At 38.8% G+C, this 23,741-nt stretch overlaps 1 protein-coding gene across 8 annotated transcripts in view; it reads right to left on the bottom strand.

Annotated features, from left to right (window-relative positions):
• The window catches only part of ELAVL2 (ELAV like RNA binding protein 2), a 60,827-nt gene that overhangs the window by 30,165 nt on the left and 6,921 nt on the right, over window positions 1–23,741 (bottom strand). For all 8 annotated transcript variants that reach the window (XM_075725880.1, XM_075725883.1, XM_075725884.1 and 5 more), the window contains exon 3: window positions 1,365–1,468. In XM_075725880.1, the coding sequence (XP_075581995.1) occupies window positions 1,365–1,468 (104 nt within the window). The remainder of the gene's footprint in view (window positions 1–1,364; window positions 1,469–23,741) is intronic.

Below are 23,741 nucleotides of genomic sequence, written 5' to 3'. Positions count from 1 at the left end.
ATAGTCACCAGAACTTCCAACTTATCACTCTGGACAGATGCATTTTTTACTCATCTAATCCAAGACATTAAATGCAAAGATACAGTGTACCTGCAATACTACTGGAACGCAAACCCACTCCCTTTCTCACCACCACCCAAAAGACAGCTTCAAAAAACCTGGAGCACAAAATTACTTTCCTCAATTTTCCCCCAAAGCAGAAAATGAGAAAGACTGCCTGTGGGCAAGAAATCTGCCAGAAGCACATAAGGACCTTTCTGCAGCAAAGCATCTATCCGTGTCTTTCATCTATTATTATTTGAGCCATGATTCATCATTTGTTAAACAGCAGTATTTAAGTTTCAAATAGTGTAATCCACTTTATTAAATCTTACAAATGCAGAACAGGTAGGGCATTCTAACCATAATTACTGCTGTCTTGTTTTTGTCTCAGTCATCTTCAAGTGGCTCTGCGTCGCTTTTTAAGTTCAAACCTTTACAGAGGCAAGTTTATCTTACGGCTCAAACATGATCCTAGTTAAAGGGCAGTCACTATCCAAGTCATCAGCTAGCAAACCCTGCTGTTTAATGAGGAAGAATGGGCTGGTTGGAACATGGATTGCCTTCAGGCACAAACACCTGTGAAACATGTTCAAAAGTCTGCAACCCCTGATAAATTTTATTTCATCTCCTCTCTCTCTCAACATTTCAGAGCCCAAACAATTGCTCAAATGAGTATCCTCGCTCTTCTGATAATGGAACAAGACAGTAGATGAGAAAAAGCAACTCTTAAGATCTCTGCTTCTAGAAATTCAAGAAACTGAATTTAGTAAACAAGAGGTGCAGGAGTTACAACACAAACAAAAAACCAGGAATCCCAAACATTAGAGACCTAGAGACTAGAGCCCTAGGAGTCCAGTAATTAATACATAACCAAAAGAGTTATTTCAGCATTTCATTTTAAGGATTTGTAAGAGAAACAAGACACTAGCAACCTAAAAGAGGGAGTATTAATAAGCAAGTTATACCATATTCTTTGAAAAAGTAAGGAGGAAACAAAGTGCAGTGCCCAGAATATATGCAATATCGCATTTCTGCAACTACAGCATACAATTTCTCAGTTAAACCAATTCAAATGCACATCTAAAATGTTATCAAGTGCATAAAAAAAAATTCAACATTTTCTATCCTTAATCATAAACTACCTCTAGGTCTAAAGAGAATACAGAGGACTAACCATCTGCTACATGGTGAAGTCCTAGTCTATTCTACTGACATTAGCAGAATGCTTAAGTTACACCTGGAAATGGAAAACAAATCATGTGCCTGATCAACAAGAAGTCAAACCACTTCTGTTTCTTTAAATCATAATTAAGACTACATACCTTTATGGTTTTAGTTTGAAGTCTCAATCCATTCAGAGTGTTGATAGCTTTTTCAGCATCCTTGGGGTCAACATAGTTCACAAAACCATAACCCAAGCTCTGTCCTGATTAAAAAAGAGGAAGAATAGTGATCATTAGTACTGCAGTGCTACATAACGGATAACTAACGGTGTTTAAAATCTATACAGACACACTGAGCAAAAGCTGCTTATGTTAAAGAACAGTATCTGTCCCAGATAACAAAGTTTCAGAGGCTCACAATACCTACTTGTTCTAGTAAGTTTAGTGTTTTTATCTAGCTTCCCCGGTTCCCATGGATTGCCCTAAGCTCAACGCAGAAATGCCTACAGTGAGTTTAATGAAAAACTTAAATCTATTACTCACTTTTGAACTTTCTAATTGAACAGACAGTAGAGTGGCAAAATTCTGGACCCATGCTTGAAAATGAGCGTGTTTCAAATATATTTCAGTATCAGAATTTGAGCCAAACTTGAAGCTGAACATTTCTACGGATGTTATTCACACACGAGATAGAACCTCTCAGTAACAAGGAGTTTAAAGGCTCATTTTGTTCCTATGTTCAAAACGACTAGCACAAGTAACTGGTTATGAGCTAAATATCATCCAAAGATTCAACATTTTCAGGTTCTTTTAGCATTGATAATTCAGATGATAGAAGGACATAAAGCATTTTTAATTAGCTCTTCATCACTGAACCACAGCCCATTTCTAACAGTGTATTCTGTCTAAGCACTTACTAAACACTTAGAGTTTAGCAGTAGTCATTCTTGACAACTTCAAAACCTAAGGTATTCCATCCTTAACCACCTGCCTTCAGCATACACGTTTAAAAATATTTTAGTGCATAAGAACGCAAATAGGTAGAAAAAATTAGCAGAGCAAAAGGATACCACTTAGTAAGAATACTATCCTTCATTAGCATGAACCTTTTCAGAAACACTCTCTCATACTCCTTGACCATTCTTTTTTTAGAAACAGAAATGATGAGGTCCAAAAATCAGTCAACAAGTCAAAGGAAAGCATCCAATATATCTAATTCACAAAATGCTAGTTTGAAAGATTAGCTTAGAGACACAAAAATATAAAAGGACGAACACTATTACATAAAACACAAATGACAAATTCATTTATTGCCAGCAAAGATATAAAAGAACCTATGCTGTATCTATAAAGCATGTATTGAATAGTATAGAAAGTAAAAAAATGATGGGAAGTTTGTAATTGATTAAATGAGACAAGAGATGGTTTAGTAACAAGCCTACCACTGCTGGCATTAATAGTTTTGTACAAATTAGTCCACCATAGCACCAAAAGCTGGAGGACGCCACCACCACCCTACCCACCTCAAGCTACCTCCATTCTTCCCTATCTCCTCCCCAAAACAGCACACACAAACACAAATAAATTTTCTAGATGAAGCCATGAATAGGTTCATATATCCAAAGTTATTAACAAAAAAACATATGAAACCCAACTGGACAAAGTCCTGAGCAACCTGCTCTAGACAACCCTGCTCTGAGCAGGAGGTTGGACTACATGATCTCCAGAAGTGCCTCTAACCTCAGTAATTCAGTGTTTCTGTAACAAACAATATGGAAATATGCAGAAGCATTTCTGTGTTCATTTACAGCTCTACCTGGATACAGCTAAGTTCATTATCCTAGAAGAGCCTTTTTCCTTATTAGTATGATTACAGTAGAGCAGTTTCTATACTTGTCACCTCCATTACTCCCACTGTCTGCAGAAGCTCTTTCCAGCAGTGTCTCCAAAAAAGAGCATCTTAAAGGAATGTCTCTTTTTTGTGCATGGCTTTTATTTTAGTCTTATCTCTCAATACAGAAATGCTGATTTTTGGTGTTATTATTAATCTTCTAGGAAGGAACCCATTTAAACCACAATCTTAAAAGACGTTAAAATCTCTAAGAGAAAGCTATTTCATGTAAGATGTTCCCAACAGACTACTCATTAATTCCAGAGTGAACAAAAAAAATGTGCAGAAATTATTTCTGCTACCCCTCTGTTCATGTGATCTATTTTTCACATTAAAAACACCCGGACCACTGCAGGCAAAGAACATACCCAGCTGTTACAGAGGATAAATTCATGACCAGTTCTTCTGCAGACATTCTATTAGTTAAGCTTGATGAATATTAGTAGATAACCTAAGCAGCTGCACAAACAAAATCCAGTAATTTATTCAGGACAAGCTTGAACTCATTTCTGCAGCTTTATTCTGCAATTTTGCAATTAAAAAAAGCTTTCACTGTGAGGTTCGTGAAACACTGAAGCTGGCGACCCAGAGGGGTTGTGAAGTCTCCATTCCTGGAGATACTCGAAGTCAGACTGGACACGGTCCCAGGCAACCTGCTCAGGGAGAACCTGCCTGAGGAGAGTCAACTCCCTCCTCTAGTCAATTCATGAGACTAGATTATCTCCAGAAGTCCCTTCCGCCCCCAATGATTATGTAAATTATTTATTTAATTCAGTTTTGTTTAATTTGGGCTATCATCTAAAATTCAAAGGTGTTCATATCTGACATTCCAAAGGCCTTATGTATTTTAAAAGGTTAAGAAAAACTAAAACTTCTTAAAGAGATCGAAATTTTGCCTGAAGATTAGCGGTTCAATCACACATTATCAATAATTCAGAATAAAAAATCACTTCTGTTACAGAAGCACATATGATGAATCTTGGCTCTCAACAACCAATACAAATAATTGGAAATTGAACCTTATTTCTGGAATCAGATGCTTGAGGGACCACTCCTAAGTTTTCCTGCTTGTGTTAAGGGAAGATGCTTGTTTTAGAGGTTTGCCAGTTCATATACAGATGGCCGAGTTTTAGAAAATCCAGGCCAGCATTTCACAAAATGCAGCAGAAGCAGCTATTTTGATCAGATATCTCAATTATTGCAAAGTATGTCTGACAGCTGGTGGTATTTCTCACTTGGTGGGAAAGTGCCAACTCAGTTACAAGAACTTAGAAGCTCAGTTCTTCCTAAGTGTCACTGATGTACAGGACTTCAGTCCAAATTTATGCTAGTACCACTGTGGCTGTACAAGCCAGACAGAAGTCCCGCCCGATTGTGGATTTCAGATGGAGGAAAAGCAGTATACCCACTGCCCACAAGCTTTACTCAAATAAAATTAGACACACCTGGTCAGCAGAATTCAAACAATTTCTCCTGTGCAGCTTTTTCGCCCTCCTGAATATCTAAACTTTTTGGTTTTAAGACAAACCAAGCAGAAGCTAGATGCACTTAAACCAAATCAGCCACCACTCAAAATATCTAAAAAGAGAAACTTCATTATTTAATAATTGTAATGACTAATTTGTGTTGCCTGAAGCCAAAGATTAAACTGAACACTGAGAAAACAGCTCTGCACTCTTCCATCTGTGCCTCTTCTACACCAAACTCCATTCACCAAGACAGAAATCTCCTGCAGAACACACACTTGTTTCCAAGTCTAGTAACACACTTGAAGATTTTGTGTCTGAGTCCACAACAGGGTGATGGAAGAAAGAAGGTAAATCTATCGTCATCCACAAGTTAAATAATCCTCAGACTTAAATGTGTATCAAAAAGCAGCTTAGTCTCCTACTGTTTTTAAGACAGGGTCAGCTCCATCTGGCTTCTTGCCTCAGTTTTGTTTTTCCAACTTGTGCTTAATGACACTACAGTCTGGAAAATCTCTGACACCTCTCCAAGTGAGCTGTCCTGGTGCTCTGTCTACTATTACATGTTGAGGTATTCTGAATATTCAGTTTAGCTTTTCCTAGGCCTTCAAGATTATGGCCTACTCAACCTCAACACACACAAGAGACTATCTGTGCACATCAGCTATTTATTCCATAACTCAGACCTATAAACAGTAACAAGTTTATCTTACCCCAAAGAAAGAAATGACTGTGAATTTCTTAGTTTTTGTGAGTTATTACTTATGCCAGTAAGAAGAAAATAATTTGCCACCTTCAAGGGAAATACCCTCCTCATTTGCAGAAGTGAGCAATACTTCAGAAGTTACATGCCCAAACTGTCAGTTGAGCTTCTTCTCAATAGTTCTTGTGGCTATTTCACAGCACTATTTAAAGCTGTTTCCGTATACTTTCTACTAGATTTTATGCTTAGGACACTGAGTATTAAACAATGGGTGTAGAATAAAACAACAGTTAGCTAAATGACTGGTAAAAGAAGAAATCACTTGAAGTAGGAAAAGTCAGAATGACAAAATGATCTGGAAGGAATGAGGAAATGAATGAGGAAAAGCAGTTTGACTTGAATTTTGCTTCAACAAAATCTGATGAAAAAACCCCAAACCCACATAGCAGCAGAAATGCACCTCACAAGCCTGTAACACAGCGAAGGACTTCGAGCAAAGGTTAGGATTTGGAAGTTCATATGTAATGGAAACTTGCCACAAAATCAAATTCAAGCGTAAGTGGCAAAAAAAAAAAAATCCTGTTAGTCAGGCATCTCTTTGAACTTAGGCATGCTATATACACCACTAAGTGGGTCACTGACAAATGTTCAGCCTCGAAGTATGCGGCCTACAAGAAAACATGAGCTGGAAAGCACTATGCTACTCACTTTAATAGGGGAAACTGTTCCATTTATGTTTCAAGTTTATGAGCTTCACAAGTATCACTTGACCACCACGTAGGATGATGATGCAAATTAAAGAGTGATTTATTAAATAATGCCAAGTTACTTTTTGGAATTACAGTCAATATACAGAAAGGATTTTGAGAGGAGAGGGGCAAAAAGTAATTTCAACCAATTTAATTCTAATCAGTCTTTGAAAGCACTACTCAAGACACTGAGTGGAAGTCCACATGTAACACTAGAAAAGTGTAGATGAAGTAATTTATCATGAAATAAGAAGCAAGTAAGTAACAGTGATTCAATATTTAGGAAAGAAAAGTAGACAGACTTCACAGGCACTGGTCAGAGAAAGACCAAAAAAGTTTCAAGTAGGAAGAGGGAAATAAACAAGTAGGAAGGTATAGCCATGGTCACAGTGCTCCTGAACTTACTACTGTGCCTTGAAAAATGTCACTCTTTTTGCTTTAAAAATGCACAGGCTCGAATTCACAATATTTATCAGAGGAAGAATCACAACTAAACTAGTTCTATCCTGCCCAAGTTGTTTCATAAGTGTTTACTTGTTTACTATAAACGAAGCCTATTTAAATACTGCACATAGCTGTAAAAACCCAAAGAAAATCCTCTGCTATACAATGTTTGAAGTCCCAAACGGATGCTATCCAGAGGAAATGGTCATAGAAAGTAGATGTAAAGAAGTGACACCTGTTGTCTATTCTTAATGTTTTGCTTTTAAAAGTAGCAGCAATAGTCCTTAAAGCAGAATAGAGCCCTTTTAATATAATTGGTAAAACAACATTTTCCTCTTTCTGACAACAAAATCATTCAACTTTCTGAATAGGAATAATCTCACTCTAGAACTCTACGTATGTGAAAGGACTCCTTGGTTATTTCCAGCAACTGCTTCAACATTTTTAAGGAGACAGATTATAGACAGATTATAGCAGAGTCCTGTTGCAAGAACTGAATTTTAAAAGTAAAAATCAAGACCTCGGTTGGAATATTGGAGATGTGACAAGTGAAGAAATGACAAAAAGATTGAGAAACTTAACTGGTTGTTTAGCAAAATCCAAGCCAAGTCTAATTTTTCTTTAAGGTAACTCAGAACGATTGTGGAATAAAAAAAAAAGGCATCACTACACTGCATTGTACATTTCCATGAGGCACAACTACTTACACCATCTACAAGAGGTTACTGCTGAGTTACTGAATGCTCAAAAGCAATTACAAGCCAGCTCACTTCACTTGGTCACTGTTAATTACTTACGCAAAGCGCTCTCATGAACTTGGGAGAACAGGAGATCTAGTGACAAGGCAATTCTTCCTATTGCCCTGTTATTACCCAAATTATTCATAATGGAGAGATAAGCAAGAGAGTTGGTGACATGAAAGAAAAAGTACTGAAGCTGTCTGAACACTGACGCACCTTACTACCTAGAAAAGTCCTCATGCCTGAAACACTTGGTTGCATGAAACAGCCCAGGTGTCCTGTAGCATCCCCCAGTTCAGTGTTGGGGGACTAGCTAGTGAGACCTGTCATGTAAGACTAGAGATTGCTCTAGACAGGACAATTAATATGATGTCATCAAGTAGCAGTGCAGAGCAACAGGTCACCTGTTTTCCTGCTGGTTGCTGTAGTCTAAACATTTCCCTTGAAGTCCACTTCCACAGTAATTACAGCTCATCTCCTCCATCTGAATCCGACCTCACTTGTTTCTTGCAGTGTCTGCTACCATTCTCAGCTGCATACACACCCCCTTCTACTTCATTATCAATTTAGAGATCATATATTCTGATTCTAAAATGAGGCGTAATTCTTTTTCTCGATTCAATGAAGTGTCTGCACTCTAAAAGCTGGTGGTGTCTCCTTGCTGCCGTCTGTCTAATGACAGACAGTTTTAAGGGCTGGACTACTAGGGTGATCACCTGTCCAAGGCAGCAATATATGCCTCAACTGGACTGAGGGCAGGACCTGTAAATAGTAATGAACAGTTAAAACACGTGCAGGATAACATGACAAAGGTTTTGCTGTCCCTAGATAATCTATACTTAATTACCACCTCTTTGTAGTTTGTTCTTCTCAAATACTTTTTACTGCATCTTTTAAGTTCCCCATTTCTCTGGGACATCCAGAACTTATTTCCAAACAGTAATTCAACTACACTGGAATGTAAGAAAACTGAAAGGCATTCCAAACTAAATTATATACCCTCACCAAGCCTGTTTTCTTCTTTCCAACAAACCTCCATTAAGATTCTACTGTTATGTTAAGGAGTTACACAAACAGCTGAACCAGACCATTTAGCAAACCACAGGCCAGCAACTAAGATGTTTTACAGCCTCATCTCTCCTCTCAACCTCCCTGGGAAGTGGCCTGCCTGACAACTTTTCTTGCAAGAAGTACACTTGCCAGTCTTCATTTCCTTCCTTTTTCTCCTTGGAAGCAGCTGCAACAGCCACAAACAGTGGCTTGTCTTCTAAATCTTTAATATACCTGCCACGTAACAGTTAAATTCCTGCATGCTGCACTTCCAAAAAGAAGGGCAGAAAGAACAAGAGCCATCAGGTCAGACAGCTCCCTTGAAGGCCAAGTTAAAAGACATCCTCTCCCTTTTGACTACTGTACCTGTAAAGCTGGAAAAGAGGTGAAAGTAAATAAAAAAGTGGGACTACAGCACACAACAAGAGAAAACATTTCTAACTAGACAGATATGCAGAAATGTCTCTGTGTAGCTGCTCACTTGTGCAGCAGCCAAAGGATGACAGTCTATTTTATAACACACCTTGGAGTGCACAATGACTGTAAAATGCTTCTGTTGTGTTTTCAACCCATGAGCTACCACTCAGTTTCAGGAGGAACATTCCCTAAAGCCTGTAGGCACCTCAGAACCAAGAAGAAATAGTATTTCAGACACAAGTGCCAAAGGCAACATCTTCGGCAGCTCTTTACTCAGTGCTACTGGGCTGGATGCATAGCAAGAGAGAGTTCAGTCACCTGAACTATGCATTCCTGTTAACAAGAGTTTGTTTGGAAGTGCTTAAGTGTCATTTACACCTTAAAACAAAGGCTTGAAAGGTAGACAAGTATGAGCTTTAACTTAACAGATGTTAAGTAAGTCCTTTCAAAAGCTGCTTCTGAAATGCTGTGAGAGGTCTATCGCACAGGAAAAATCCCTGCGAGGTTACAAATGTGAGGTTACACAGTGAAGTGCTGCATTTTCAGCAGTACTGCAACATTTTATCACTCCTAAAAAAAGAATGCATATTGTTTTCTGCTTAACATCATGATTAGAGAGCAGCTGATTAGTATGGTAGTTTTATTTCACGGCTGATTAAACCATCTTGGTAAATTACTAGGTCTTCTCTGGATGTTTTTTGGGCAGAAACATGAAGTCTGACCCCAGAAATTTCTAGCCAATATCAAGCCTACTTGTCTTCTGTTCTTGAAGTCTCTTGCTGTCCAGTTGTCTACCGAATTTGTCTCCTCATGATGCTTCTCTCTAATTAGCTACTGCTGACAAAATCCAGAGCCAATACTGTAGAACTTTATCTTTGCTTCAGCACACAGCTAGTATTTTTTTTCAGCACTACTTCACTAGTGTACAATGGTATTACTACCAGATGACTAACAGGTGCTGAAAAAACAGGAACTTCGGTACTAGAAGAGTTTCTACTGCTGCATTTCTTCCCAGGGTCAACTGCCTGCATTATTTGAACATGCTCTCCCTCCTCGCGTGAACCGAAACACTCGCCTTTTAACAATGCGGCAAGATGCCTTTGAAAGCTTGGCACACCCGCCACACGAGGGAGTCCTTGGCTGCTGTTTCCCATCAGAGCTATCAAACACCCAATGCAAGGGATGAGCAAACTACCTTTTGGAAGTAATTGTTGATTAAATTACCAGACCACCCAGATAATCCTGCGCCTTGTCTGGAATTCTTAAGCATTCCTGTAAGGTCTGCAGACCAAACCAACAATTTCAGGTAATCTTTTTTTTTTCCACACACACAAAACAATAGAGCCAAAAAGAATACTACAATCAGCTGAGCTCTCAAAACCTTTTCAGTATGTACTCAACTTCTTATAAGGTAAGACTGAATGAGTTCTATGAAACAAACTGGGTCATTTTAAGGAGGAAGGAGAACTAGATTTGTAAGTTCCACCTCCCCTTCTCCACTTATTGATCTGCTTAACAGGTAAAAGTGATGTAAGAAAAGAAGCCCCACTAATTGAGTGCTATCAATGCTAATTCTTAGAAGACAAAGGACCAAAAAATAATTTATTTCAAACAATCATCCCGATACACATATTAAATATAAAGCAAAAAAAAAAACCCAGAAGAACACTTTTGGTTAATAATACATCTGAAAACTAATACATACCACTAAGCTATAAAACTAGCTTCACGGTCTAGCACAAAAATTTACCACAAGCACATGCTAATCATACTCTGGAAAATTAAAAATCTCAATAGCAAATAATATATAGTCACACATTTACCTTCCACAGAGGGCAATCAAAAAATTTTAAGATAAACAGGTTTTTAAAAAAAAAAAAAAAAAAAGATTTTTCTACAATACAGTCATTGATTTCAGTATGGTGACATTGCAGACATTTCAGGCTATTTCAACTTATGCAATAAAGATCTTCTTGCAAAATAATAAATTAAAGGAATATAACGGGCAAGAACTACACTATCACATAGAAGAAACGCTAAAAAAGCCTGTCTTCCAAAAAATTACATAATATTTGCATCAATATATGACAGTGAAGAACATACTTCTGAGGTTAAGTAATAAAGTCTAGGAGCTGTAATTCAATGTCTGTAAGTCTACAGAAAAAAGACCATAAAAATTCTAGCAGACCGGGGACTTCATTTTTTATAATTTTACTTCAGCTACATATGGTGCCTTCAGAGCTTTACTCCTTGAATATCTGTCAGCCAGTTCTTAATTGAAAGAGAACAGTCCATTTCCTAGTGAACATTAATACATCTTCTGCCACCAGCCATGCAAGTGTTCATTTTATATCAAACACTATTTCAAAAACTAAGCATAACTTTGTTTAAAGCCATAAATTTCTCTCTCTGTGTACGAAGTAAATTGGTAATGATCCACTAAAGTACTCTAAGAACAAGTCAACTTCATGACTTGGTCCTGTTTACAAAGGTAAGTTCACAGCAACTTGACATTAGGCTTTATTCTGCCTTTCATCACTCCTGAAGTTATACACATTGGTGGAAGAACACTGTTAGAAGAAGCATACACAACAACATCACAAGCCTATATACAAAGGCTCTTTGAATCCATCTCATGGATGCTTAATTTTTCTCAAGTCTCCTAAAATTTCAGAGCGGAGATGTGTTCCCTGACCAGCACACAAAAGCAGAAGTGGCACTGCATAAGAGACACAGCATTATGTTAAGATCAACCTAAAAACTCCAAGTAGTCATAGCCTATGACATCCTGCAGGCAAGCCAGTGTGGCCATGGGAAGATCAACAGCACTTCTGGCCTATCCAACTTCAGGAGCATGAGAAGTTTGATAAAACAGTTTCAGATACAGGACTAAGAATCACTCAAACCTTTCGTTTGTCTGGATTTGCAATTCAAGACATCGAAATGTTCCACAATACGCTAGGGTGATTGATCCTCGTGAGAGACAAGCCCACAGAGCACTTCTGTGCCAAGATAGGGGGATCACTCAGTTGGTACCAGCGCTTTTTCAAAGTTACTGCATCCTCATAAGTCACCATTGCCAACTGCATCCAGTTTAAGCCACTGAGACTACCACGATATTATTTTCACACTGAATTAGGCCAGAAGGCACACACACAGACATGCAATTCACTTAACTGCAGAACTGTACCTAAAACTACCTACATACCTATGGTCTCTCTAACAAGAATGGCTGAAAGAATAAGCACAGAATACCATTGGTATTGCTTTCTTCCCGTTTACTTCTAACGTAAATTATTGTTCAAGTTTCGCAGTCCTTTGAAGTTTGCATTCAGGCTTGAATTGCATTTGAAAAGCAGTTTCAGCAAAATAAGGGAAACTACATGAGCCACTGAGCAATCCCCAATTTAAGTGCAGTTTACTCATTGTTCAATAAATAGAATCCATCTACTGAAACTCTCATAATTCATACACCACTGAGCTAGCAAGCTTATGTAAACCATGATCACTACTTTGATGCCTCTTTCTCCCAAACCCAGTTTCTCAGCTATTGCTCTGAATCTGGAAAAATGAAAGTCGAAGACTGAATGAAAAGGATCAAACACTGATCAAAGTACTTGACAGTTTATCCTGCCATGCAGTAATAAGATTATGTCTGTAATTAAACAGCTATTAACAGAGCTGTAAGTTATCCTAAAAATCAGAGTTTTTCAGGAAGAGAAACTGAAGTTTCATCTCAACCACATTCAACTCTACCCTTTTATTAACTTAGTGCCATCCTCTTGCCCTGTATCTTGCATGGTTCTTCACATGTAAGGAACATCATCATCTGCTGCTTCATCAACACAAGCTTGTTGATGTCAGGTACAGACATGAGGGTGCAGCTCTGGTTCTTCCCCACAGCAGAGAAACTCAAGGGCAGGGGATATTGTGGACGCTAAGATTTACATGAACCTAATCAAAGATTTTCAGTAAGCCAGAAGATATGTTAGCTGACAGTTACTAACAGAAACACTGTGTCCAAACAGGAAATCTCAACCCCAAAAAACACAGTTGGAAGCAGGGACTGCATGGGAAAGCGTATGCCTTCACACCAGCAAAAGTAACAGGCTGTTTGCTTATGGAGATTACAGGAGGCTGAACACTGACAGTCTTGCCTGTTACAGCCTCTTGTGTTCAAACTAGTGACAACTATGAACTACTTGAAATAACAATGACTGACCTATGTACCATGCTTTCTAACAAACTAGCCTGTCATATTACAAGTAGAAACTCCTTATTATGCTAAGGTGAAAGTACACCATGAAATTTGCTACATCAGTTACTTTACTGAAAGCTGTCTTTACCCTTTAATTTTTACCACTATTAGTAGTAACATGTTCTATGCAGCTGAGAAGTTTTGTCTTTTGTAGTCAATTTGTTCCTTGTCAGAATAAAGCCAGCAGTATTAAATATTTTGCCCTATTGTATCACCTAGTCACCTTAAATAATAAGCAGATGGATAAAGCATCTTGTTCTGCTGCTGGGGTGTTTAGAAGCATGTAGTAATTTGTGCATCCAACTGATAAACTAGCACGACACTTGAACATAAATCCTTTTCCCATACTTCACATTAACATACACTATTGTTGGGGTTTTGTTTTGTTTTTCTTTGAGACTCTCTGCTACTTAATCTCAAGAGTTTTGAAAGACATCCTGAAATGTGCCATGATGAGAAGTTTGAAAAAACTATTTCCCCCCCCCAAGGCACATTTTGCAAAAGTTAACTTAAGAGTGCTGCTTTCAGAAATGTTTTTTTTTTCCTGGCCTTTACTGATGATTGAAAAACAGTAACAAAATGATAAATTGTTGTCAAAAGATAAAATCTTTCCCTAGCTTACGTGTTAACTGTCAACTCAAAAAATATGTCTTTGCAAGTATGTCAAAGGGGAATATCCTTCTTTCAGTTTTAATAGCTGTGATTACCAACTACAATGAGAAATGGCTTGTTTTCTACTATTTGGTATCACAGATTAGTAGTAGTTCTTGTTTGTTAAATACACACAGGAAAAGGATATGCTGAGAAAAGCTGACATTTTCATTACTTCAAACTGAGATATGTCTCCACAAAGTAATTCTTATAAGAACACAGCACAATTCTTCTGGAAGGAAGCTTTTTTTATTAAAAAAGGGGGAATAATCAATGCTTCTTGCTACAGATGCAAGAATTCATAACCACTGTGCAGCTACATTAGGCTTCAACTGCATTTCAAAAAGGGCTGTGGTTTAACCTGCATGAAGCCAAAGCCATAGGTACCAGAAAGACCAGGAGAAAAAAATAGCCACTTTTATCTTCAATAGCTCCAGAAACTCAGAAGACAGGAAAGAACTCCAATTACAAGCCTCTTTCTATTTTAGTCAGTTCTACCAAATGTCTCGAATAAGAAAAGGTAAAAACAAAGTTAACAGCAACAACTGGCCAATAGCGTGGAAAGCTTGAAGATAACATGGCTGTGCCTTTGATAACTCTGGGAGTTGACAGATTTGCAAAAATTGTTAAAGGTATCATAAAACAAAATGCAGCATCTGAGCTGGATTTGTGTCAGTTATTTTGCCTTTACATATGGATTAAAGTATTATGTCACTAAAGCTAGAGGCTTGCACATGTTTCTTTTGTTGCCTTCTACAACTTTCTACCTACTTCTACTCACACTTGGCATACTCCAAGACGACAAAAAATCCATAGAAAATAGTATAATAAATCCTTTTCTGCAGTTGCACACAAAGAAACATGATGTCAACCTGGCAAATTGGTATTCTAAGAACCACCAGTTGTAGTGTACCATGATGAAAGAAAATATAAAGTGCTTTCATATAGCAAGGTAAGTATAAATACATGGAATTGAAGTTCCTTGCATATATATGTATACATACACACACTAGCTGCTTTGATACATAATGGACCAACCATGAGCCAGTTAGGACCATCTGCAGCTTGAAGTCTTATTACTTACTGTTCTGCTTAGGGTGGCTGAGAGGAAATACACACTTTCTGTAGGGATACCCAGGTCCTTATAACCCACATGACACCACTGGAGTAAAAGGGCTTCAGGACATGCAGGTCAGTTAACACTGAAAGACACCTTGATTATTATAAATATGTTGCATTAATCTCACAATACAGTTACCTTGAAAGGCAGTGGTGCCTATAAAAACAGATTACCTGAGGCCTCTAACACACACTAGTTTCTACTAGAATTAACATTTATTCAAACAGCTGACCTAGAATCACCAGGACATAACAGCAGCATACACCTACAAACACCTATGAAAGAGTAAGCAGTGATAAGACACACCGAACAGGCAGTCTGGGGACTCCCAAGGTGGAAGCAAAGAGCACTACCTCTGCTAAATTCACACAAGATATCCCACATCACTACAGTACATACCAGTGCCAATTTACAAGACCCAATGCTTTCAGGGGCTTCATGTAACTTACTGCAATCACTGACAAGAATGAATTTTGTCTGCAGAAGAGTGCAAGAGAATGTATATTGCATTAATCCCCATCAAAAAACACAGTGCTTGCTGAAAAGCAGAGTGATTTAATGATTATTTTCTGATTCACTACATTCAGAGAGGTCCCTAATCGTATTTAGCCTTATAAAAACAGTTCCAGTTTTAAAACATTAAGTCCTTGCTTATACTGTATATTGAGATCAGCTCATTAATTCAGGTTAATATATATGGATGAATAAACTGTTTAACCATTTTAAAAATAGCTTGTTTCCATAATGTCAGTAGTAAGAACTAACTAAGCACTTAATCGAATCCCTGGAACAGACTATGCAAGTTTAGTCAAAAAGCTTTTTGCTACCTTTGTATTTGTAAAAACAAAGCCTATAAACTTCTAAAAGGTCAAAACAGTGTCGTGCCTGCAAAAGAGTGAAAATGCAAGTGCATGGAAGTGCAAAGTCAATCAAGTGCTATCTTGATTAACATAAGATGAAACAAGTTCCTTTGCTTCCACCTGCTTGCATGACTCACTTCCAGGAGACATGCAAAGTGCAATAAATTATGCAGTTCACTATGAAAAAGCACAGTAAATGCCTCTAAGTCCTTTTCAATAACATTAAATAGCAATATGCAGAATCAGAGAAAAGTAACTATAGGACACAATATTAACAGGCTTAAGACAAGTCTCCATTAATAGTGCTCTGTATCCATGCATAAGACTTGTTTGAAAATGTAACTCCTTCAGGATTATTCCTGCAGTCCAGACAATAGAACAGTACTACAACTACCAGCTAAGTAGGCCAACGCTCTGCTGTTGCACTTTCCTCCAACAAGCACACAAAGTTCAAAATTACTTTATCACCTTAGTGCTACAAAACAGAGTCCCTCGGCCACATTACAGACTGCATTTTAACAGCTGCAGGGTTCAAAACATGGACTACCTTGAAAATTAAAAAGTTGATTTTAAGAAAAACCCTCCTCTTCACACCCATCCCCAGAAAATCTACGCTTCAAGGTCTCGAGGAAGTTGCTCCAGAGAAGAGATCAAACAGTCAACATACGTAAGTATAAATTTGCCTCCAACTCCACTGGGTTTTTATTCTTCATTCCATTTTTATTCTGATTCCACATTTTAGTCAAGGTCTGCACAAGTCATCCTGCTGGCAAGATACAGTTTGCCAGGCAATACCTTTTGTCCACATTCCTGCCCAAATCAGAAACTGTCAGGCTGCCAGAGCTCATATTCCTTATCTCACCACACCACTAAGCAGCAGCTAGCAAGAACCGCTGCCTCTCACAGACTCCACACACTACAAAAGAGCATCCAGCTAGCTCCTCCTTTAGCAGCCAAGCTACTCTACTGTCCCATGACAAGTGCACTCAAAACCCTGCAGAAACATCTGATAGATTAGAGTGGTATAGGACTGCAAACATCATGCACGTTTGGAGTAAAGGCTGAGTAGGAAAAAGAGCTGGGAGTTCCGCAAAAACAGCAAACCTCTTTTGGAAAGAGGCAGTTGTAATTGTCTGTTGATTCATGTGGTCCTCCCTGTATCTGGCACTTGTGCTATATAAACAAATAGCTGGAATTGCAGCTACTCACTGCCCTACCATCCTCAAAATTTTCATTTTTGTCATGGGAATGTTGAAAGCTTTCTACACTGTACATAAATAGTCACTCTGCAGACTAAGCCACTCCATAGATATGCCATACTATTTGTGTCCCCTCTCTTCCTCTGGGACAAAAAAAAAAAAAAAAAAAGGAAAACAACTTGCCTAGTTTGTCTCCTACCTCATTTCCACATACAGTACACTTCAAGGCGCCAACAAGTCTAGAGTCTCAGATAAGTATATGACCATACTTTCTTCCCGTATTCCTGTAAGGTTCGTTTAGATGCCCTGGAATTAATCTTACATTAAGGCAAGTGAAAGGTTTCGGGTTGGAGAGTAAGCTAACACTGTTCAAAGCAACAGTGGCAAGAAACTGGAAAGAAACTGCCAGCCTAGGCTCAATAGAACAATGGGATCACTCAGAAAGCTCACATACAGAAAGTCAGGAGCTTTGCAGTAGCACTGATAAGGGATAAGGTTTCCAACAGTTCTACTCTTGCCAGACATTAACAAGGGTTAGGAGTTTTTGCATTAGTATGACAGAAGTAGAGAAAACTACAGATGTTAATGAGTTTCATGTGTTAGATTCAAGCAGCCAATCAGGCAACACACTTGCTACTGCTTCCAGTGAGGACACACAGTATCTTTCCCTTGATTACCAGAAGACTGCTGTAGAAGTCACAGCAAGCATAAGAGCTATAATAGATCAGTGTTTCATCCATGCACTACTGAGACAGAGCACCCTTCTCCATCTCACAGCTTCAGTTGTTTGGGCAGACTACAATTTAGCATTGCCACCAGGTGTTTCCTCAGACTCTGCACCAGAGAATAGTACTCTAACTGTGCATCTGACAGCATTGAGTCCCTCCTAACGTTGCACTGACTGTATGCATATACATTGCACACACTGAATTATGACTGATGTCACTAGAACTATTAGTGCTGTTAACAACATGAGCTCAACTCTGATGACATGATGTCCAACTCCATACATGTTTTCTATTTTCTTCTGTAACCAACCCAGAATTCTTTGCATTTATTACCATGGCTCTTCAATGAAAACAGAGAACGTGGATGACAAATTTCTGTATTAACAACTACAAACTATTTCTGTACAAACACTAATTGCAAACATACTAACTACAGCTGCATCAGCAATTTTCTGGAAGTGTTCAACTTCTAGGCTATTTTTTTTCAAACCTGTAGTTCTGGACACCTGCTGAGCTATGTGTTGCATTTTGCATCTGTACTATGTGCAAAATAGTAATGGGACAGTATTTCCAAGTATCTGAGAAATTAGTATTTGCAGAGGGCAAGGTGAAATATGCACAATTAAACAAGATATGCCCATTTCCATAAGACTAAAGTTAACAGGACAGGAGAAAGAAATGTGACCCCTCCTCTACATGCCTGTCCATCACACTGTACTATTTCTAGACTGTAAAAGTCTATGAAATTTAAGGGTCACATAATAAAACCTGAAGAATTTTACTCTGAGAGCCTACAACGTTGACCACAAAGAAAACTATCTGTCACACTGCAGTGGGGTATCAGCCACAGGCCAGATGGGAACACAGATTTTTGGAAAAAGGTGTGCAAAAGGATCAGGCTTTCAACCAACACACAAGCTTCACAGTAAGGCAGCTGGATCAGGTTTGAAAAACAGGACCATATAACAGTGATCAGCAATAATGTCCTGAAATAGACCTCTTTGTCTTTATGTTTAGAAGGCAAGAACTTTGACAGCAGGAAGTGATGCAAAAAGAAACCTTCAGGTGGGGAGCACCTGTCTCCTTGTACTAAATGGAAGCGTTACCAGGGCTTCACAGCTATGCAAGTCTACAAATGTGAAATACTGTTCCAGGCTAGATCTCTAAACACATTCTGCCTCATTTTCTAGGTAGTACAAGCAGACATGCTAAACGACAAATGAAGTCTACAAATATGCATTAAGAGTGGTTCAAACACAGAAAAACTGACCTATTAACAAACAGGTTCTCTTTTAGAGAAAGTTGTGAATTTTATGAGCATTGATTATTATAACAGGAGAACAGTACAGCAGCTTTAAAGCCAAGAAAACCAAAGAATTCTCCCAAATTTATGGCATCTGATTTCAGCTGCGCTCTGAAATAAGACTCTGAATTCCACAAAGTTTCGGTTCAGCTAACAAACTCCAGAGGTACTCCTGTGTATATGACAAAGACACAACAATCTGAAATCATGGAGATTACTCCACAACGTGAAAACTAAGCATGTATCTTCCACACATACAACCGAATTTACACTAAAGACAGCAGGCATTAAAAAGTGCAGTCTTCTTTTTTGTAAGGACACCACATTCATTGCCATTTTCACCTATAATCAAGTTTCAGAAAAGTAGGTCTAGAAAATGCAGTTTTCCATATTAAGGTAAGTGTTCATTTTTAACTTGTAGCTACTACTGTCCCTTGCATTTTGTCAACAGCTGCTAAATCCATCTGTCTTGCACAAGCAGAAAGCTTGTGCTTTTAAGTGCTTAAACAGGGGCAGTTTGATAATGAGACTTCATCCCATTCTACCCTCTTCCCTTACATTTAAAATATCTTAGCTTAATTTTTATAATTACACATTTGACATTAGAAGATTAAGTAAAATGTTATCTGCTGCTTTTAAATATGTAAAAGCACTTAAACGAAATTAAACAGTTATCTAGAGCAGCTGATAAGAATTCAGTTATGAACCTGTGTTGAGACCAGGTCATGTGGTAGTTTTATACCTTGTATAGACATACATCTGCATTAGTCAAAAGCATCTAAGAGTTAACATTGACTCCAAAATATCTGGGCACAATGACTCATTCCAGACAGATTCTCTGTTTAGCAAGTGAAGATAATTGACATTCATGACCCACTTCTCAGATGCTGCTCTTGTTGATGGGATTCTCACATGAAGAGACTCTTGTTCAGCACCCTTTAGAATCTTTATTAGTATCAAGTTTTAATTTCTCTACCTTCAGTAAAACAACAGAACAGCAATCAGCTATTTTAATTCTTGCTGAGAACAGTTTCAGTGTTCTTCCATTAGCTGAACAAGTAAACCACTTCAGCTATCAATGCTGCCCCAACAGCAAGTTGTGCCCATGAACTGCATGCTTGGAGATGACTGGCAGGAACTTCCTGCAATTCAGCTTTCTTCCCTACCTCCCTCACAACTAAACCCTTATATAAAAATCCGTAAGGGACAAATTTTATGTTGACAGTACACTGCAAGGAACTATAACCACTGGCTGAAAAAACTAAAATGTTTTTTTAACAAATTCCACTCCATGAAAAAAGCATTACTGAAACTACTAGAATAGCCCTTTAGAAACAGGGCTTCAAAATGCTCTCATGAAATTAGAAAGTGAACTCTAGGGTGCCTCCCTTCCCTCCAGCAGGTTTTCCAGAGGCAGGGAGGCCCTCAAGCTCAAATGATTCCAATCCTGAAGTGTGCAGACACCTTCAAGGAACTGAGGCACTACTATACTGCAGTCTTACATGCACTCCAGAGTTGCAGATGTGACCGCAGACTGGATATTAAATAACAGCGTGGGAGATAATTTGGCTCAAATCTACAGGATACTCTGACAAGTATTTGGGTCAAGATGGCAGTAACCATCCTTGATCCCTCTGAATTTCAACACGTGGCACTGGTGACCCGTATGTAGCAGGCTTCTTCACATCTTGAAATTTATTAGTGGATCACATCAGTAGGCTATGGTCTGGGACTCTGATACTGCCTGCTAATATGGACAGATAGGTTAGAGTTTCTTGTTTTCTTCATCAAGTAATCTTTCACTGCTAAGAAACGGTTCCCCTGCATGTTCCATTTCATTCACCCACGCAGCTACTACCAGGTTTCTTAGTATTCCTATACTGGAGCTGTTTCAACTGCTTCGCAAACAGCTCTCGGTTCTAGCATGTCATAAATGAAGTTTCACCTTATGAAGCAGCCAGAGGATGCATCCAATACTGATATGGACCAACCTGAATTAGACAGTCAAAGGCAGACCAAAGCTTTGCCCCTTATCGATTCTCATTTGCATTAGCCTGTATGAAAGTGTGTTTCCATTTCTATGCTCCCCTAAACTTCTCATCAATTAAATGTATTCACCAAGTATCTAGTACTCATGACAGCTCATTTAAGATGAAAAAAATTGCTCTTTTAACACAGGAATTAAACCAGTATAATTCTGAAATTCATGCCAAGTCTATTCCTTCACATAAACCTGGTAACAATCCCTGTTCTGAATTGTCAAAAGAAAAGGAAAATTTGTTTTTCAAGTACTCTGTAGAAAACCTGGAAATGAGTAAGACCAGTGCTGGAGCTAGAGCATTCTCTCCCCAGCATCCACAAACACAAGGTAATCTTGCCCCAGGCTACTTAAATCAGAAGCATTGCTCCCAATGCAGTTATAAGGTCAGACACCACATTTCTCAATCTCATTTACACTAAAATGTTCTGGAACAAGACTGATGCAATGTTTTCGCTGGCAGCTGAAAGTATGCCTCAAAGCATGCCTCAAAGCTGATGAGCTGCTCTCTGATAAAGGAGAAACACCAACTATATTGCCAATAGTTCTAACCCTGGCACTCTCACCTACTACGAATGTAATTTAAATTCAGGATCCTTCTTAGGTATCAATTTATGCTATACATAAGACATCACACCTTCAAACAAGAGGCCTGCAATTAAGTCTTGCTCCATTCCATTCCCAAGCAAGGAGTCTTCTGACACTAAATAGCAGCAGTGTGAGCTTCTAGCATATAAAATATCAAAACTATCATTTAAGGATGTGGGCAATTTGCATATCCATTATTAAGACCTTGAGGCTTGCTTCTGTGTGCCTGCAGCAGCCTCTTAATTGGGAGAAGCACATAATCCTTAAGCAACTTTAATAAGGAATGCTAAATATGTGAACACAGATCTGCAAGACAGAGATAAACACTTTGAATAGCCATCCCACTAACTGATCAAGTACCAGTTATATCTTTCCACTCCTGGAACAAAAGGTCAGGAAACAGCTAAGTAAAGGACTTTTCCTTTTGAAGCACCAAAGTCATTACCTATAGAAAACACAGGCTTGTTTTCTGCACCAGCCAGCCTTCAGCTGAAGACGGCAAGGTGTGGCATCAGCCCAGTCTAGTTTCTTTGGCATTCAGTATAGTTCACAGTGAAGAGTAAAGATTGCTTTGAAGTTTGGTCAGAAAGCAGTGGTTTCATTAGCCAAGGCTACCATGCTGAAGTAGGGTACTTCACAGATTTAACCATTCCACCACCTAATGTCTTAAGAGCAAACCACCTGCTACGGTAAGAAGTGCTGGTTGTTCAAATCCAAAGGGGAGGCAAAGCAACCTTCAAAGGCACAGAAGTCAGCCACAGACTGTTCAATAAGAAGGAAGCCAAAGGATCGGTGTTGGGTTTCAAGCAGCCTCTTAGCTTGACATTTTGTGCCACTAAATGGTCGCTACCGCAGGGAGAGTGAGTTGTCAGCAGTCACTAACTGAAATGAGGAACAGCCATGAAGCATGGCCTAGTGAATTCACCAAGACAGAGATACACTTCCTGGCAGTCGTCTTTTAAAAGTCTGCTCTTCAGGCAGGATTCCCTTGTTTTGGGGGAATTTGCTTTCAAACTAACAAACTGTGTGTAGAATAGCCAGTAGGAAAGATCAAGACTTAAAAAAAAAATCCCACTCTTGCAGTCTCAGAAGTACAGCATCACCTCTCTGGGCCTAAGTATGGCATTTCTGCTTTTCTTCAGTTTCTACTTCATAAGGTACCTGAAATCAAGCATAAACTTCAGGAAGTCCCAGAAGCAGGGCTTGAGAATCCACCTGGTGACTGGGGACACAGAAGTGTACTTTGACAACAGAACTGTGTGGAGGACAGTAACCAAGACCTATTATCAAGAGTGCCCAATACCAAAAATATCCCTTTATATGTAACAGATTATTCTCACACCATGCACAAGTAAAAAAACTTCACAGATATGGTCACAAATGCTGTCTCCAGCATGTAGAGAATGATAACAGACAAAAGCATCCTCAAAAAAGACTAATTATTCAGTGTCATATCAGTATGTTCACTAATTGTGTATTAGCAGAATGCAGGTGCGAACACTGGCAATTAAACTACTTTGTATGATTCAAAAAAGGTACAGGCTCTGGCTAAAGTCAGTCTCACTGTGCAGCAGACTAAATGGTCAAATTTAGGAGAGGAGATCCCTAACAGGAGATCACTCTGCTCACCCTCCACAGGTGCAGATGTAGATGAACAAAACAGTTGAGAACTATTCCCCTTAGTATCTTTTTGCTGCCAGATTCTTCTTTAAGCATCATCCTTGTACTGATGACACAGTAGCGTCTGCATCATGTGGGAAAAGGTGGCATAACATGTTTCTGCCATGCTAGAGGAGCAAATATATCATCAGGACAAGAGAAGAAAGCATGTGCTGCATGCCGAAGACAAGTCCTGGGGTTGGTGCCAGAGCTGCCTGAAGGTTTTTAGGCCTTGTCCTCTACTATTCATGTACACAGTTGGAGAACACATCTCTCCAGCATACCCAAGCCATGAACACAAACATGCAGTAGGGGCTGAAGCCACATGCAATCTTCATCAACTAAAGCTTTTGTCTTCCTGCTTCCCACCACTGCTGCTGGAGGAACACTGATTCACAAAAAAAAAATTTATTTAGTGTGAGAAAAATGTTCAAGTTCTGCCACTACCTTTCAGTAACAGGAAAGTATTGACCTCCATCCCTTAAACCAAAGCATGGAGAACATGCAGCCTTGAAGAGGTGTAGTATTAGACACACAGAAGCTAACCAGCACATTTAAGAGTCACAATCAAGAACATATGTTAAAGGTGTGTTCTTGAAAGCAAGCTATTTGAGCTCTGCCAAAAGCAGCCAGGAAATAAAGTACCAAAGTCAACATTTCTGAACAAAACTA

The sequence above is a fragment of the Pelecanus crispus genome, chromosome Z (assembly GCF_030463565.1).
Source record: "Pelecanus crispus isolate bPelCri1 chromosome Z, bPelCri1.pri, whole genome shotgun sequence".
In the NCBI taxonomy this organism is placed as follows: domain Eukaryota; kingdom Metazoa; phylum Chordata; class Aves; order Pelecaniformes; family Pelecanidae; genus Pelecanus; species Pelecanus crispus.
This window is presented reverse-complemented; position numbering and strand designations above follow the sequence as displayed.